We start from the raw sequence: 17,950 nt of genomic DNA, 5'->3' as shown, positions 1-17,950 counted from the left end.
CTTTCTTGCCTACATTCTCAAAGGTGTCCATTATTGTACCTACAGCACAAAGGTACATTTCCCTTACCAAAATCACCTTGTCTCTGAGATCTGAGATTACCAATACATCTATCACTTCACCTCTGATCAATGGCATTAAAACCTTTGCCAAAAGAACTAGAATTAGCTTCACTTCTTTTGAAGTTCCGAATCTTTCTATATTCTTGATATGACGAATCATTAACTTTATCGTCCTCTTTTGATTCCCATTCTTTTATCATTCTTCTTTACTCTCGCTGAACATGTTCTCAGAGTCTTCAAGGCTCAACACTATCTTGTATATTCCTGGTAAGAATTACAATGGATAGTGGTCACCCAAAATACCATTGCCTTATGCCACCCAGCCTAAAACAATATAACACTTCAATCAAAATAGCAGCAATATTCAAATGGGACAAGACAAGTCTGAGAACTTTCTATAATACTCATTGATCGTCAGCTTTCCTTGTCTCACATTTGCAAATTCTTGCTTTCTACCATCATAAGATGCCGAAGGAATAATTCTTTTCTTTAAACAAGTCCTTAAACAATTCTCAATCGGCTGTTTCCTCCGGTGACAACGAATTATACTCTTGTTTCCACCAGGATACAAGTTCATAACTCAAACCAGTTAGTTGTCTCAACCCTTCTGTCAAAATGAAGATTCCTTTGACTTGCATAATCTAAAACATCTTTTCCAATTGGTTAATCCATCACTTTGCTCCCTCAGGTTCATCATTTCATAAGGTGATTCAAATTCAACTCATAACCCATCTTAAAATGTCCCTTTTAGATAATATACTGAATCACCAAAATAATAGTTTCCCTTAATAGCTAAATCAGGGAGACTAAATTCCTCTAACTACGTGGTTTGCTACGAGGCGGTGTAGTTCTGACAGAATTCACTAGAACTTCTCAAGATGTCCAAGATTGAAACTAGGCTCTGATACCAACTGACACACCCCGTCCCGAAGGAGGGCATGCTGGCCGTCACGTGAGAGTGACGTAACCATTTACACAGTACGAAAGCTTTAAAGATACAATTTCTAAGATAAAACACCCAAAGGTGAGTCCTAATTTTTTTTGGCCATTCTGTCAGAACACCGTTGAACTTCCTCGTAGTCACCACACCTTTGCATTTCCTTAAACCTGGAGGGGCGCAAAACAAAATTGAGTGGGTCAGCAAAACGAACGTATTCAAAACCTTCTTTTCTCTTTTGCATATACTAACCCCTCGCTGTAAAACAAGTATAGTTTCCCAGAAAATAACATATATACGTATGTATAGATATGCCAGTCATGCTCAAAGATATATCATTCATGCTCATAAATATGTCATTCATGCTCGAGAATATGCCACAACGGAAACTCATAATCATATGTAAGTGCTCAAGCGTAATTCACATCAATAACATATAATCTGGCAGTCGGGAGTCACCTAACGTGACCTGTACGGCTGCAGATAGAGCTCCAATCTCAACTCAATATCTGAATCTGCACACAAGTCGGAACCACCTAACGTGGTCTGTACGACAGGCTGGGTGTAATATATATATGCTCTAGTGCTACGATCACGTGAAGCTGTGCGATAAATCGCGGGTCACCTACAAGTCGGAACCACCTAATGTGGTCTGTACGACAGGCTTGCACCTAACTTGGATCCAAGACGAGCATGCGGTGCTGGTGAACATACACGTGAAGGCTGTGCCCTGGCCCTGGACGGGAGCACTAACACCGGGGGTGCAGATTATGAGCTCTCTAAACCTCTCAAACTACCATTGCATAATAAACAGGAATGCATAACCACATGAATACCGCTTACCTGGCACTTACCTGTGCCTCCTCAGCACCATGCAACAGTATGCATAATTATGGTAATGCACATATTAAAATATGATGCATATATGACAGGATATATAATTCGTATTTCTTTTAAAATACGTTTTCTGGGAAATACGTCAAGCATACGTATATATATATACTGAAAAATAACTGCCCACTCACTGATCACATCGACGTCTCATAGGTCCCTGAACCTCCCCTAGCTTGGTTACATTCTTCCTCTGTACAATTTTCACCTATACAGAAAGTAACCAAATTGACGTTATTTAACGCACATACACCAAACATTCGTCCATAACTTTCTCATACGTTGCTCAATTTGGATGTATGAATATACCACGGTGATCTACACGACGTCACGAACACGTGACAATTTTCAGAACTCAATTTGGAGCTCTCACGCGCCCCCACGCGCACTGTTCACGCGCTGCCCACGCGCGCGTCTTCTTCCTCGCGTCGCCGGACTGGTTTCGCCGGAGATGGTGTTTTGCCGGAATTTCTGGGTAAATTTCAAAGTGTCATAACTTCTTCATTTCTTAACCATTTTCAACGTACTATATATCAAAATGAAGGTATTGACGAGACGAACACATCCATACCTGTCTCGACCCCTAACTCGCCGTGGTTTCGCCGTAAAAAGCCCCGACAGCTCCGGCCAAACTTTGAACTTATCGTTCTCCGTGTTCCTACGTCCATTTTTCACGTAATTTATACCAAAATGAAGCCCTAATCATAATCTACCACGTTGGACTAGTTTTAGGGCCTAAAAACAACGGAATCAAACTTTTCCAAAAATACGAAAATTCGGCCGGACTTACAGTTCGTGATCCCGACGTCCAAATCCTTCAAACGAAGCACTCCGAGCTTCCTTAGGACCTCACCAAGCTTCCTACAAGCTTCAAAATCCCAGAAAACATCAAGTTTTACGTGTGCATGAACAGTGCACACGCACAGTGAAATTGAAATCCATGTTTTCCGAAGTGAAACTCACCTGAAATTGGTACCATCGTGTTCGTGTGGTCTTCAGGAGTACGATGGTGGTCTTAGATCCTTTGTTGGCATAGTTTTGGGGTGGTTTGTGGGTGGTCTGTGTGAGTTCGAAGGAGAGAGAGAGAGAGATAAGGTACGGGAATGAGGGAGAGATTTGAGGGAGGTGGGATCCTACACAATCCCCAAATCATCAAGTTACAACATATTTTACGCCCCTTAGTCCCGTTTAAGGGCATTTTCATAACTTCACGTCCTCGGAATTAAAATTCCGGGACGGGTTGTGACAGACATAATATTCAATTTCCGTCTCAAAAAAAATTCAAATTGAAGATAGTCTCTAAACTAGAAAAAAAAAAAAAAAAAAAAAAAAAAAAAAAAAAAAAAAAGGTAAACATAATTTTTCAAAAGAAAAATCTTAAACATGATATTTCGTTCCAAACAAACTTCTTGTATAGAATCTAACCCGAGTTGTCCTGTGAAAAAAAAAAGAAAAAAATAATAATAGAACAAGAGTTGCTCATGAGCTTTACAAACAAACATTACCAATTTTCAGGTTTGGTTTGTTTCTTAACGAGCCAAACATTGAGCCGATTTACAGTCCTAAATAATAAAGAAATCTACATGAGATTTGATAATATATAAGACAACTTCTTCAATTATTAAACTTTAATCTAACAATTATTCAAATTTGTATATGGTACGTCCTCTTATATTTCAGTACTTAGTGATATAGATAATAAGGCATGGTTTGGTACTAAAGTGATTCTGAAAAAAGCTGGTATCAAAAAAAACTATGAGCTGTTTTTGTGTTTGGTAAACATTCAGCTTCAACTTTTTTTCACAGTTTTTGGTGAAAAAAAAAGCCAAAAACAAGAAGGTGCAAAACCCAGCTTTGAAAAACTGGCTTTTTTCACATCTGTTTTACATAAAAGTTTACCAAACACTATAATACTACTTTTTATTTTCAAAAGCACTTTTACAAAAAAGTTTACCAAACACTCTGCTGCTTTATTTCACAACTGCTTATTCTCACAGCACAGCAGAAGCAGCTTTTTTTCAAAGCACAGCAATACCAAACCAGCCCTAAATGTGGTGCAAACTAGTAGAAATGGATACAGTTTTTCACTTATTTCTGTCGACATGAAACACGAATGTTTTCCATTAAAATAAGGATTAATTACACCTATACTCTCTCAAATTTATCATGTTTTCACAAAATCCTCTCAGGTTTGAAAAATTACACTAACTCTTCTTGAAATTTTGATTCACATTCACATGAAATGAAAATTCAACCGGGTTATATGAGAAAGTAAAGAGTAGCGGCTATCATACCAAATTATAGTACCTTGACCAGAGAACAGTCTCTCCCAATTTCTTGCGTTTCTACATATTTGAAACGCATTTGCCAAACCGTGAAAAACAAGCTCACTCATGGATGAAGGCCTGGAGGGCAAGATCTCACAATAAATTTAAAGAATCGAAAAAACTATTTATCAAACGAACACATATGACATTATGAACATTTTTTTCTAAATTGTTCGACAGTAGAATTGTTGAATTTTGATTGTTAAATTGCATTATTGGACATCATATTATTTATTTCTCAACAATAGCATGGAGAATCCGGCTATAACATAAAACCTCCACAATTTCCTTTCCACTTTCAATAGAGGGTGCTAATGTTGCAAGCCTTTGGCTACTCTTACGGGAGGGAATCAAAACAAAAAATTTAAGCTACAAAAAAAAAATATATATATATATATATATATAAAGGTGCCTCAGTCGCTCAAAAAAAGAGTGAATGGTCAACACTTGGGAAGATCGGACGGTGGAGGAGGCAGCTTCTGATTAGGGAGCTTCCCATCCTGGACTACCCAAGCCATCCTCAGACCCCAGCTCAAGTGGACATCAAAGTGGCAGTGCATGAGCCAAACGCCTGCAATTTCAGTTATAAAAAGCAATGTTTTAGTTAATGGACATCAAAATAAAATGAAAAAATTGTTTTGGTACCGCATGCGTATACGAATCTATAACATTTGATGCATTGCCAATACGTTTTGTATCGGATACCATCTTAAGACATATGATGCATTGTCGATTTTTTGTCGAGATCATGTTGATATTTTGTAACATCAACAAAACGTTAACTAAATATCAATAACATACTTGTTGATTTAGTAAATTGTGCCAGCCGATCAATGGCCCCAACATTAATTCTTTTTTTTTCTTTTCTTTTTTTCTTTTCACAAAGGACGCTTTACTAATTATATCTTATGAAGATATTAAGTTTGTTGTCATGCCTAAATTCAAGATGGATGTGAATTCGCACCCCAGCCCAAGTTGGGGTGTGACACCTATGTTCAAAACAAACAACAATTACCTGGGTTGTCTGCAAGAAATCGGATAGCCACCCAACCCCCGGAGGGTACTCCAACGGAGTTCCTTTCAACAGGATCAACAAGGTTGAAGTTGGACGGGTCTTTGTTAGGGTCAAAGTTTCCAAAACCTTGTCCAACAACAAAGAAGTTGAAGCCATGAAGGTGAAGAGGGTGGTTCTCAGCACCCAAAATGCTAGTGCCCTGCATCACCAATTCCACACTAGTATTGAACTTTAACACCACCACCTTTGTCCCATTATTAACATTGGTGTTGTTAGGTGGAGTGCCTGTATAATTGAACGGTTTGGGAGGAATAATAGGGAAATCGGTGGAGTAAACACTGTTGGATTGAGCAAAGAAATGAGATTGAAGCATTGCTACTGAAGGAAGAGCAAATGAGATGTTGTTCATAGAAGCTGCAAATTTGGTGGTGTTAGTAGGCCCTTGGCATGTTTGGTTTTTAGGGCATGGGTTGGTTCCAAGCCCTACAGTGAAAAAGAAGCGTCTTTCAACAGTTTTGGGCACATTGGCTGGAAATCTAGAATTGGCCAAACTCCTGAGTTTACTGGTAAAATTTGCAACAAATGAAGTAGCATTGATTTGGGGAAGGATTGGCCTAAAAAGTGGATGGCTTTTCAGTGATGTGGAGGATGAAGAATTTGAGGGTTTTTTGTACTCAAGAATTCCAGCAACAGTTGAATTGTCAAAAGTACCCCTGCCTGTAAAGTAGGGTCTAGCTAACATTAGGAAAGTGGCATTAGGGTAGTGAGGTTTTGCCTTGAGAAGCACGTTTGTGGTTTGCCCTGGTGTGATGAGTAAGATATTGGTCTTGAAGGGTTTGACATACACAGCATCTGCTTCAACTACTGTTATACTGTGGTTTGCTATGCTGAAAAACAGTTCATCATTGAGTGCGGCGTTGATCAAACGCAAGAGGTATGTCTTTCCTGGCTTCACCTTTAGCCTGAAAGTGTCTGAAAAACTCAACAATAAAGACAAATTAGAACTAAATTTTTTGTGATAAGATTGTATATGTTTCATGGCAAAAAAAAAATATGTTCACATGATAATGTGTACATACCCTTTTTGGAACAATTGTACAATGGCCCTGGAAGTCCGTTAATCGTATAAGCATCGGAGACATTAGGACCATTTCCGGTATGTAGAGCCTGACTAATTACAGTCTCCGGATCAACATTCCACCACTCACCTGTAGTTATTTAAACATATATGAAAAGTTTAGCATGTTAGTTGTGGTATACGCATAAAAGTTACATATTACGTCATAGTTTCAGTTTAATACGTCATGTTGTTAGACAATCAAGTCTGAACTACTGAGAAATGGATTTTTAATTTAATATGCGATGACAACTTTACAATTTGACCACATAATATGTTATCCAAAAATCTACAATATCTGAGAAATGCTTGTTTAATTAATGGTTCTCTATAATTTGGTGAGTTTAGTTACCGAAAATGACGGGAACTTCTTTGTGGGGTTTGGGAAAAGGGTAGGGAGCATGGCGCTTAGGGAGGATGATGAGGGGTCCATAGACAGTAGCTCTTAGCCATGAGATGTGAGCATGCCAGAAGAGAGTTCCCCTTTGGCCAATGATGGTGAAGTTGTACACATAACTCTGGTTTGTTTGAATAGGGCACTGAGTGACATATGATGGCCCATCTGCCCATCCACTCTGCAATTGTCGGATGCCATGCCTATGTTCACATTTTCATTAATCCACCAAAAAAAAGTTAAAAAAGGAAGAAAAAAATGTTGGTTTTTAATTAAGTAGAACTTGATTAACTATAAGTTGTTTTGTACCAATGGAGGGTAATGTTGTTTGGAACATGATTGACCACTTTAACCAAAACCCTGTCTCCTTCTCTGGCAATAATTCGGGGTCCAGGAAACTTGCCATTCACTGTCACAATGCTCTTTGTGGTGCACAGCCTAGTCACATTTTTCAACTCTATCTGCACAAAAGTTAGAATGTTATAAAGTATGGTATGTAATTTACTTATAAGCCGCAACAATTATGATGTCAGATTATGAATCCGGACCACATATTTTGCCAAAAAAACTAAACGATCAATAATTCAAATTCACAGTCAATGCATTTGTCGTACGTACATCAAATTTGTATTGCCTTGTAACACCGCCAGCTGCAGCAATGGCAAACTCAGGAGAGGCACAGAGAGAGATAAGAGCAAGAAGAAAAGCCACTAGAAATGTTGCTGACAAAGGAATCGCAGACCCCATTTGAGCTAGCTCTGCAGTGGTCTAAGAAGCTTGGCCTGTGACTCTGTGAGAGTGTGTTTATATACAAATGAAAAGGCGTGTTTGGTCAATTAGGTAATGGGATGTTACAGATTTTGGCAACGAAGAGAGACTTTACCAACTGAACTTACCGAAATTCTGGACCCATCTAATTAGTAATTACCACTGTAGAGTACCATCCAAGTAATTTATTTACTATTATTTGTGCCAAAAGAATCACTTATTATTTGTCTGGCCTCTCAGTCAAAATTATTATTACTCATCACCAGATTTTGTCCGTCATTATCCCCAATAGAAGCTAATTACGGATGCTTCTTTTTATTGCTTTTCACAAAAGCCGTTCAGTGCGTGGTTAGCTTCTCCAAAAGCCATTAATTATGTAGTTACAAATGTGGTTTAATTATGTAGTTACAAATGTGGTAGGTGCGGGTTTGTAACCTTTGTATACAAAAATATAACCACACACACAAATTCCTAATTTTAATTTCTTGGGACATATTTTCTCAATCTCTACATATATCACTTATCTATGTTTTTATAAATGATTGAACAAGACGGAAAGATATTTACGGACAGATATTGCAGAAAGTAAATAGTAAAATGCCCCACTTATTGTTTTTGTTGATTTATTTGTTGTGTGGGTTTCCGTCTAGTCTCCCTGTTTGTATCTCGTCTTTTTTTCCTTTTCTTCTTCTTATTAATAAAATTTGGTAGACCCACTGGCAGGAGGTTTTAGGGTGGAATCGTTTTTTTTTCTTTCAGGAAAAAGTTTGTTTCCCACACACGACCATTAACAAAGAGCTGATCTTGCTTAATTCTCTTTTATTTCCATCAAAACAAAAAAGTTAACATGTTGATTTTTACACGTTTATTGCCTATACACACTAATCACAAGAGGCGAAAGTGTGTCTCATTCTCAAACTAATAAGCCACAAGATACATTAAGGGAAATATTATTGGCACATCAAAAATCTCATTCTACACTCCTCACAAGTGTATTTTTCTTTCTAAATATAGAAAATTTGGAGTGTAGAATGAGAAATTTGGAATGCCAATAACAATTCCCTACATTAATCGTATGCTAAATTTGTAAAAGTATATGAGTATACAAATCAAACTTATTAGTTGGTGACCAAGAAAAGCCAGAGGGGGTTACATCATCCAACATATATTAATCTTATGTGTCTTAGAAATATTACAATTTAAGTCATGATTTTTACGACCAATCATATGGATCAATTCATGAAGACTCACCTGGGGTTGGCCCTCCTGCCAGCCAAACAGAAATTAATATCAAAGCCTCCAAAAGATGACGACATTTGATCCACCACCAATCTTTCAAGCAAGAAGAAAAATGATAACAATTTCGTTGGAATTAGGTTAGTCTTGATAGGTTTAATTGTGATTACCCCAGATAACCAAACTCATAACACAGGCTTAAACTTTAAAAATACCAAGGAACGTAATTTGAAAATCCTTTTTCTTCTTGGACAAAAGTTATTGGTTTTCACCCTACCCCTTATTTGTTGATACACCAACTACACTCCTTATAGGCTACTCTAAAATTACAATACATCAAGCAAAAAAATTTCACCTACAAAAAAGTGGGGAAAAGAGGTAGGGTTCAGCCAGGTTGGCTAGAGCAATATGTTTCCGTCCCTCTCTAAACTTGAGTTTGAATTCCACTTGTCATAGTTTAGATGAATTTAGCGTAAGATGTCGCTTGTATAATAAAATGAATTAACAACTCAGCTACGGAGACCAAATTGTTGCAGCATTGGAAGTGAACACATACGTGTACCTCCAAGAGATCAGACTGCTGTGAAATGATGATATTGTAGGCGAGGAAATGGGTTTTGAGGAAGACTAAATCATGCAAGTGAGAGGGGATGTGAAGGGGGACACAAGTTCTTATGGTGTGGTTAAAGAAGGGAGCAAGAGAAATCCTGAAAAATGGTTTAACGCATCTCTTAATTAAAGTCATTCGATGGAAGAAGCAGTAAATCCAATAATCCCTATTTGCTTTGCATATCCTCTCACATAGAACTCCAGATGTTTAACTCTAAAAGAGGCATGTGGTAATTACAAAATAATGGTTTCATTTTTCACTCCATGTCCTAAATTTGTTTATTTTCAGTAGCAATTTATGATTTTTTTTTTTTTTTTTGGTCAAAAATAGCAATTTATGGATTAGGAAATCTAAATTATCATTCAAAGTATGAATTAGAATGTGGATCCAAACTCGCGAATTTACATCTTTCAAATTTCCGTAAGCCGAAAGTCAACTTGAATTTTCGAACATCATTAGTCGAACTCTTTGTTTAAGTGCGGAATAGGTGGAGATCCGGATGTGCATTATTCCTTTCTTGTTCATTTTTGTTTATCCGTTTATGAGTTTGAGCAAAGTACCGTATCAAACAAAATGGAGCTTGGATACTCCTAGATTAAATAAACATTTTGATGATTAATCTTATTTTTAGGGTTTTGTAGATTAATTTTATTAGTTAGGGTAGTAACTAATAAACACAAAAGAAAATAAACTACGTTCATTAATTGTGCAATAAAAGGGGAGGAATAAAAATCTGGGTACCAGAAGTACTTATCTAATATAGGATAACCAACAAACATGAACTTTTAGGACATTTATTAAAGATTACTGGATTTGGTATTGATTACATGATCATAAACCTTTCACAGAAAATGATAAAATTAAAAATTAAAAAAAAAAAAGAATAACCAATGTCCAAGTTCTACATTACATTCTAACACATTCTTATTTTTAACCAGATACAAGAATCACTGACCCCAAAAACAAAAACAAAAACAAAAACAAAAACAAAAACAAAACAAAACAAAACAAAAACAAAAAAAAAAAAAAAAAAACAGATACAAGATAATTACAATTTTTATAATTTTTTAGTTTATTAATCATGCGGTTTAGTGGTATTTATTTCCACTGCTAGATGAGAGACCCTTAAGTTCGAGTCTCATGAATGACAAGTTCAATACCAATTTATTGTTGACCTAAGGCTTAGCCACCCAGCTGCCTCAGTATCGTTCTATATCAAAAAGAAATTAGTTCATTAATCCCAGATCATAACAATTGCTATGACTCCCACTCCAAGAAGCACAGCAACGAACTTGAAAGCTGGAGTGTCGAAGTAGCATTTAGCTTGTGGTTTAAACCCTTTGGCAATGAGATGGTTGATTGCAACATAGATGAAAACTCCACAAGCAAGTCCCATTGAAATGGCATATATCCAATCAGCTACATGTCCTTGAGTTGTGGCGTTGATGGCAATGCCGATGCCTACTCCAATGGGACTAGAAACAGCAAAAGCAAAAGAATAAGCTGCAGTTACTAAGAATGCTCTTTTAGGTAGCATCCTCAGTAGTGCAATCCCCATAGCAATGGCTGCAAAAATCTTGTGTAGTGATATTGTCCATAGGTTCCTCCATGCATCTGACTTTGTATCTGCGATAGACAAAGTAAACGAGCGTTCAGATTCCGAATCCTCGTAGGATCTTTAGCGGATCTCAGTGACAACAACGGTTTTTACTTTAGGGTATAGCTCCAGTTGGATTTGGGAACTTAGAGATTAGGGTTTAGCTCTCGCTAAAATAAAAAAACACTAAACATTGACCGCGAGCTTTTTAGCTGATTTAGTGCGTCCTTCAAACGATCAGAAGTGACATTTAAATGTTTCCTGATCAATTTACAGCTACAAATATACCTTTAAGAACCAAGCTCCATCCATACATGCATAGATATGCATACTGCAATTCATTGTCAATGTTTAGAGACGTATTAAGTTACTAATTAGTTAGCACTTCAGCGTTCTATGTATGTTTGGATTTGTTGTTTCACTTAGGTTCATATGTGTCCTGCAGTTTCAATTTTTCAGTTAGGTCCTTGCTTGTTACAATTAGTGACAAATTTTATCGTTAGTTTACGAGATGAAATTGTCAGTTATTTATCCTACAAATCGATTCTTTAAAAGTGATTTTAACTAGATAAGACTGGTTTATTCTTATTTTCCTCTTTGAGAAACATAAGGATCGCTGATTTAAAGTATAAAGACTTGTTAATTACTTGAAAAACAAAATTAAGAATATAAGGAACAATTAACTGAAATTATTCATTTTCTCATATTTGTATGGATAAAAATTACCATGAAAGATGATGAGTGGTAGATATATACGAATAATATACATATATATGAGTTAATAAAACTCAACAATATTTCAATTAAGTACCTGCAACTCCAACAGCAATGCCCTCAAAAACTGAATGAAAACACAGCGCAAGGATGAGAAGTATGGTGTCTCCGAAAGACGATGTCTTCAAGAAAACTGGGTTGTCGTCCTCTCCATCTTCCTTATGATCATGCAGTGCAGCAGTCCTTCCCTCCTCCACTTCCACTCTAGCTTCTCTTTCACCCGACCCCGTGACAAACAGCACAACGCAATCTCCAAGCATGGTTAGCAGATAACCAGCCGACGCTAGCATGAATGCGAAAGGGTATGTTTTCGTGGTAAGGTCACGAAATGTCGCATCTGAGTCACTCAAGAAGTGCATCAAAGAGGTACCAAGAAAAACCCCACCAGCGAATTGCGTCCCCATGAGAAGAAAGCTTTCGTTCCATCGATAAAAGTAGGGGGAGATGCCACCGGCGAAAGTGCTCACCATTAGAATAATCAAGCACCATACTTTCACCAAAACCAAGCCTTTCGTATGCAGATCAACTTCATGTCCGCCGCTATCATCATGGTTGCTGCCGCCATGACCGTTGACTAGGAATGGTTGCAGGGATGAGAGGAGCACAGATGCTAAAAGAAAGGTTGACTTAACGAAAGGGATGGAAGCCATTGATGAGTATGAAGTTCCTCTCTCAAACCAATGGCTTGCGTGGTAAGTTACATGAAGACTTGTAGTTGTTTATATGGTCTAAAAATAATAAATTAAACACAACCTGTCCAGCTAAATCTTGGTCCCATTTTATTCTCAAATTGTAGTACAATTTGACTTTCCAAGATCGTATAGCCTTGATGTACTACACAATTAGCTTATATAGTTCGACATAGAAGCTATATTCCAATATTCTATCCAAAAATTCTGCTGTGCTACGAAATATAGTATATGCCAAAATATTTAATCATTATATCTTGATTATTGTATTTTTTTTTTTTTTTTAGCAAATATCTAACAGTTAAAACTCCAAAATAATGAATAGCCTTAAATTTACTAAAAAATCCCTATTCTACCTAGTAAAATGAAAAGCACTACGTACATGACTCATCAAATCATGAGATAATGAGATAATGAGTGGTGCTAGATGCAAAAGAACAAACATAGTATTGATACTCTCGAGTTTTTAATCGTTAGACCTTAATCATTGTATCTTTAATTAGAGATTTAACTCTAATTACAGATTTAACTCAATGTCTTGAAAACCCTGGAGTATACTTGAAAATCCCTGTTCTATTCTATTAAAAGGAAAGTACCACGTCAAATCATGAGATGATGAGTGATGCTAGATGAAGACAAAAAATAAAAAAGAAAAAAGGGCAATATCCAGTAGTATGATGAACTTTAAAATAATAGTGGTAGACTTGATTTCTATAATAATATATGGCACGTCACATATCCCACCGTCGATATCACATTCCGCACGATACACACACACACACATCATGAGTCAAATAATTCAAAATTAAAGGAGGTTTTACATTTCCTGAACTCAAACATACTGGTTATATCCAAGTGATGCAGATAATGTCATTATTTTGCAAATTACGAAATTATGTTGGTAGGTTTACTATACAGATTTGTATATGGCTCATCAGACGGTTATACCGTGTCCGAACCGTCCGATTCACTCTCCCGGCTCTCCTGCCATGTTGACCCAGCTCTAAATTTACACACAGGGCATGTGCCTTGCTGCCGGAGCCAAGGATCTATGCAGTTAGCATGGAACTGCAAAAGGAAATAATAGGTTCAAATTAGAACATATAAACCAAATAACAAAGTGGTCGAACGGGCCCTAAGAACCGCGTCAGGAAACCCAGTATTAACATTTGGTGAGAGATTTTATTGTAGTAGAGGGAGGATGGAAGAAAATGTGTACGAGAAAATAAATCGAATTACATTATGGACTGCTAATGATAATGATTATAAACACAAATTGATGCGGGTAAATTCCGAGATTGTGTACTGTGGGACATCAAGTAATTCAGCATCATCCAACAAATTGTGGTAATTATACAAAAATTAAGACACAGAGAATGTTTGTGACATATCGTTAATACCAGTAAGCAAAGGGTGTACCTGATGCAAACATGGCAAGCTACGAACTAGGTCCCCTCTGTTAACTTGCTCTAAGCAAATGCTGCATGTCAGCTCATTTTCTAAATCCTTCATGCTCCCGTCCATCCTTTTGGAGTCTTGCTCCTTCATGCACCCGTCTTGCTTTGTCAGCTGGAAAAAATGGAATTAAGAAATTGAAAGCTATCCACATAAAGTATGCATAACAATGACAAGGTGCACAAAGCATTTGGGAAGAAAGAAAGGCCACAGCAAGAGATGCAACTGCTAGAAAATTATACAAAAGTAAAACAGTCTAAGCTATCCAAGCCAGCCATCACAGATTACACAATGTTTAGCCATCACATTGTGTACACTGAGGCCTCGTTTGATATCTAGGATTGGATTGGAATGGATTTGATAACAACATTGAAGGAAGAAATGGATGCCAACTTTCATGACTAATCTGTGTTCTACCCTCAACTTGGAGAAAATGGAGTCAGCATCCATTTCCTTGGCACCGAAAGAGGCCTGAGTATTGAAAAAATGGAACCAAATATAGCTGTTTAAATCTATGAAAAAGTAACAACCAACGGGCAATGTTTATTAAATAGGGAACCAAACATAGGAAGGATTCTAAGAGAATACCTCAACTGGAGCTGAAGATGATGATGCCTGTTGCAGTGACGAGCAATCACTAAAATAAAAAATAAAAGCATCTTATCAAAAATGCCTCATTCAGTAAAGTTAGAGAGAACATTCTATTTGGTAAATACTAATATGGATGAAAGAGTTGCAAATATATAACTTTTGTTTTCTCGTAAGTGATGCAAATAAGTGATATCATGCAAAAAGTGATGCAAGTGTTCTTTTTCCATCTTACATGTTCTCTGGGCCAGTGACTTTGTGCTTGTGGACGGGTAAAGCATTAATCTCCTCCTCGCTCATTGAAGTTGCTGTTGAGGCATTATCAGAATCCAGAGCCCTCAAAGTATCATAATCTGCAATAGAATGTATAGAACAATATATCAACTTAACTTCAAAGAGTGAGCCACACTGATGACAAAACTTATCCTAAAAGTACATTTTGACAGAAAGACGGTACCTAGATCATCAAACTCACGGTCAAGCAGTGCCAGCTGGAGTCTTAGTCCTTGTAATCGTCCTCTGGTTGCAAAAGCTATTGAAGGTGGCATGTGCAGTCGCAGTTCCGTATGACTGAGCATGCCACTTGCAGCTGCAGCATGTGATCGGGCTTGGGCTTGAAGTTGCTGACAAGTTGCAAACATCCTCAGGGTTGTGGCCATCAAAAAGACACCCACAACTAGCCACAGCTGCATCCATAGATACAGAGGATGACGTACTTCTAATTATCATGTCTTATGTTCCCAAATTGCTAAAGTGAATCACCAGTATGCTTACATTGGATACTCAGTGAAAACATACCAGAAAGTTCGGAGACATCTGGTGAGAGTTTAATATCATGAATAGCAGTATAACTGTTGAGAAAACAGGCAACTTATGGATTACAATTATGCTCTAGTACACAGCATGCAATGAACAAAAATCCAGAAACAAATGCATTACCCGTGACAAGAAATGCCAGTGAATTCATACTAACTGGTCGAGCTGCATGTATACGCTGGAAAGAAAAAAAAGGAATTAAGCGTTAAGAGAGCTTAATGACATTTATGTTTCCATTTCATAATCAACAGACATCTATGAGTTATAAATGACCGGGATGCAAAATAGATATGTATACTAAAGCGCAACACATTTTTTTTTTTACATGTTTGTTAATGCTCATACCATTGCTGGTCGTTCGGGAATATGTCCTGGAAAGCCACTTTCAATATCTGCTCTAGTCCCTCGGAAAACAAAACTCATGGTTGCAAAAGTTCACGAATTCCCCTACTCAAGAAATTAGTATAAAGATAAGTATAGGGAAGCACTCAAGTATCCAACTATTACAATTCGTATATCTTTCAAACTTGCAACGCCTGCAAAAAGTTCCATAGTAAATCGGTTACTACACAAACAAAACTTAATGGTGAAGTAGAGGAAATGTTGACATGCCTCGGCAAATTTTGTCCAAAACAAATCATATTTTCATTTAAACAAGTACCTAAAAATAGCTTCCCACCTGGAAAAGTTTACCGCAAACAATTTTGCATTTGAAAAGAAAAAAAGCTGAGCACAAAATCTCGATATCCTGTATCACATGGATGATGCAGGTTCATCGCTAAATACAACCTCACAGTTACAGCTCACATTCCGTCCCTACAAGTAGTCTATCAAACTTATAAAATCCAACCCTACTTCCCCCACAAATTCACAAAGGTTCAGTTCCTTTGAATGCAAGACTGAAATCGTATAACTAAGATTTCAATTCCACTCTTTTTTTATTCAGCTCATAATGTGATTCCCATTATGTAAGGTGAAAACAATTGGGTAAACTGCACAGAACATTTTACAGATCCTCTATAAAATATAGAACTATTTTACTAAATGGGCACTTAACAGGCAATAAAACACGTTTTAGTGTTGCTTTATTGTCTGTTTAGAGTCCCTGAACTGAAAAAGTTCTATCTTTCATTGAAGATTTTGTAAGAATTCCCTCTTCAATATATTCCCCCAAAAAAATTGCCCTTAATGCATTTGAAAATCAAAGAAATGGAAATAAACTGTTAAAGCAACGCAGCCAAGTTCACAAATTTCTTCGAAACACGCCACTAAATTACTCGCTAACTCAGTTACCAAAAATTAAGAGGAATGAAAGAGCTTTCTAAAGCCTCCTAAATGACACCAGCCTGTGATCATCACTAATATTTTCTCAACAAATCATCAACATTTTTCCCTTTTATTATTTTCCGTAACAAAATCAACAACTAATTAAGCCCTCCATTGTTGCAAATCATCCATGAGCTTACTAATTTCACATTGCTGTACCTACTTATCCCCTGCACCCTACATTATAAATATATGTGGCAAATATAAACAGAGATCTAACAAATTATACAAATTGTAACCGATCATGCAATTTAAAACTGAAGATGTTAAGATTAACCTCCGATTTTTCTGGAAGATTAGAGCTACAGAGGGAGAGTGTGGAACTGTGCGGAAAATGCATAAGCTAGTACAATTTTCATCGAATTTTCTCGAGAAACAAACAGAAAATTCAAGGGAAAGGGACTTACAGGTGTGAAGCGGAATGCAGAGAGGTGGAGTGCAGCGGAGATTGATATGGAGAAGTGGAGGGAACGAAAGAGATAGAGAAACAAACACCCTTCTTGTCCCAACAGTCCCTTTATTTCCAATTTTTTATTTTCTTGGGGAGGAAAATTATATTAGTGAAAATAATAGTAATTTCTCTAAGTTTGGGGAAGGGTCTAGAGGCTGACACGTCAGCTTGCTTTTGATCCAACCGCTGTCACGACTTCGTGAGCATGCGAGGGTTGCTCCGACGCCGTAGGATCTTGATCTGCCACGTCGGACCAGTGAACTGGCAAAATAAAAAGAACAGTGCAAATCCTTTTTCCAATAAAAATATGGGACAAGAAAGTAAATATTTGTTTAGTTTGGTACAAGTCAATAGTGACATAAAAAAATATATTTTGGATAAACTTATGGTTTTTTTAATTATTTTTTTTAGTTTTTTATTTTTTATTTATTTTTAACTAAAAGCAAAGCAGTTATTAAATTGCGCTTTAGAATTCAACATTAGTCTATGTTTTACGAAAGAGATTTCAAGCTCAAATTTCATAAACGAAAGTTGACCGAAAAAAAAAATTGTAATATTTGATACTCAACATGATATTTCCTTTTGATGTATCATTAGTGCCATATTGACTAAAATACTCATCAACTTAATGAATATTTAGACATTCAAACATCCCAATTGTGTAAATTGATTCAATTTCAAGACTTTAAGAGTCAATGTGAGAAATTTGAAACCTCACGATCCATTTTAAAAATCACCACAAATCTTGAGGGTATAAATGTAGTTAGCGCTACTTTCTATGTGCATATATCCTTTTTTCACAAGTATTTTTTATTGAGAGGAGGAAAACTCTATTCATCATGGTAAACTTGTGTTTTTTTTTTCATTTTTTATAAAAAAAATTATAAATTAAAAAAAAC

The 17,950-nt window shown here is 36.7% G+C and overlaps 3 protein-coding genes and 1 long non-coding RNA gene across 10 annotated transcripts; all 4 read right to left on the bottom strand.

The window, feature by feature from the left end:
* Positions 1 to 203: 203 nt before the first annotated feature.
* On the bottom strand, positions 204 to 2,873 carry LOC148692782 (uncharacterized). Of its 2 annotated transcripts, XR_015953617.1 has the most exons (3): positions 2,460 to 2,873; positions 2,198 to 2,359; positions 204 to 2,096 (listed from the first exon to the last, which is right to left on the bottom strand). It is a non-coding gene; the product is annotated as an uncharacterized LOC148692782 (long non-coding RNA). The 2 variants fall into 2 exon arrangements; XR_015953616.1 differs by having other exon boundaries at positions 2,198 to 2,464.
* A 1,527-nt stretch (positions 2,874 to 4,400) lies between these two features.
* LOC137743130 (laccase-2-like) lies at positions 4,401 to 7,509 on the bottom strand. The gene is made up of 6 exons (XM_068483030.2): positions 7,360 to 7,509; positions 7,051 to 7,202; positions 6,700 to 6,944; positions 6,310 to 6,438; positions 5,231 to 6,202; positions 4,401 to 4,786 (listed from the first exon to the last, which is right to left on the bottom strand). Exons 1-6 carry the CDS (start codon positions 7,486 to 7,488, stop codon positions 4,656 to 4,658), a joined length of 1,758 nt encoding a protein of 585 aa, XP_068339131.1. The 5' UTR covers positions 7,489 to 7,509; the 3' UTR covers positions 4,401 to 4,655.
* Positions 7,510 to 10,246: 2,737 nt separating this feature from the next.
* LOC137742285 (zinc transporter 2-like) lies at positions 10,247 to 12,474 on the bottom strand. Its single transcript, XM_068482110.2, has 2 exons — positions 11,764 to 12,474; positions 10,247 to 10,981 (listed from the first exon to the last, which is right to left on the bottom strand). The coding sequence occupies exons 1-2, from the start codon at positions 12,374 to 12,376 to the stop codon at positions 10,590 to 10,592; spliced, it is 1,005 nt and encodes a 334-aa protein (XP_068338211.2). The 5' UTR covers positions 12,377 to 12,474; the 3' UTR covers positions 10,247 to 10,589.
* Positions 12,475 to 13,098: 624 nt separating this feature from the next.
* Positions 13,099 to 17,142, bottom strand: LOC137742286 (E3 ubiquitin-protein ligase SDIR1). 6 transcript variants are annotated; one of them, XM_088679964.1, is made up of 10 exons: positions 17,008 to 17,142; positions 15,620 to 15,721; positions 15,398 to 15,452; positions 15,257 to 15,309; positions 14,916 to 15,144; positions 14,694 to 14,811; positions 14,459 to 14,507; positions 14,288 to 14,341; positions 13,835 to 13,984; positions 13,099 to 13,483 (listed from the first exon to the last, which is right to left on the bottom strand). In XM_088679964.1, exons 2-10 carry the CDS (start codon positions 15,695 to 15,697, stop codon positions 13,358 to 13,360), a joined length of 912 nt encoding a protein of 303 aa, XP_088536090.1. In that variant the 5' UTR covers positions 15,698 to 15,721; positions 17,008 to 17,142; the 3' UTR covers positions 13,099 to 13,357. The 6 variants fall into 6 exon arrangements, with proteins under 6 accessions (XP_088536090.1, XP_088536095.1, XP_088536091.1 ...); XM_088679969.1 differs by having other exon boundaries at positions 14,916 to 15,081; XM_088679965.1 differs by having other exon boundaries at positions 15,620 to 15,810; positions 17,008 to 17,134.
* Between the last annotated feature and the right edge of the window lie 808 nt (positions 17,143 to 17,950).

This window comes from Pyrus communis, chromosome 11 (assembly GCF_041283825.1).
Source record: "Pyrus communis isolate YQ-2024b chromosome 11, ASM4128382v1, whole genome shotgun sequence".
Taxonomy (NCBI): Eukaryota; Viridiplantae; Streptophyta; class Magnoliopsida; order Rosales; family Rosaceae; genus Pyrus; species Pyrus communis.
This window is presented reverse-complemented; position numbering and strand designations above follow the sequence as displayed.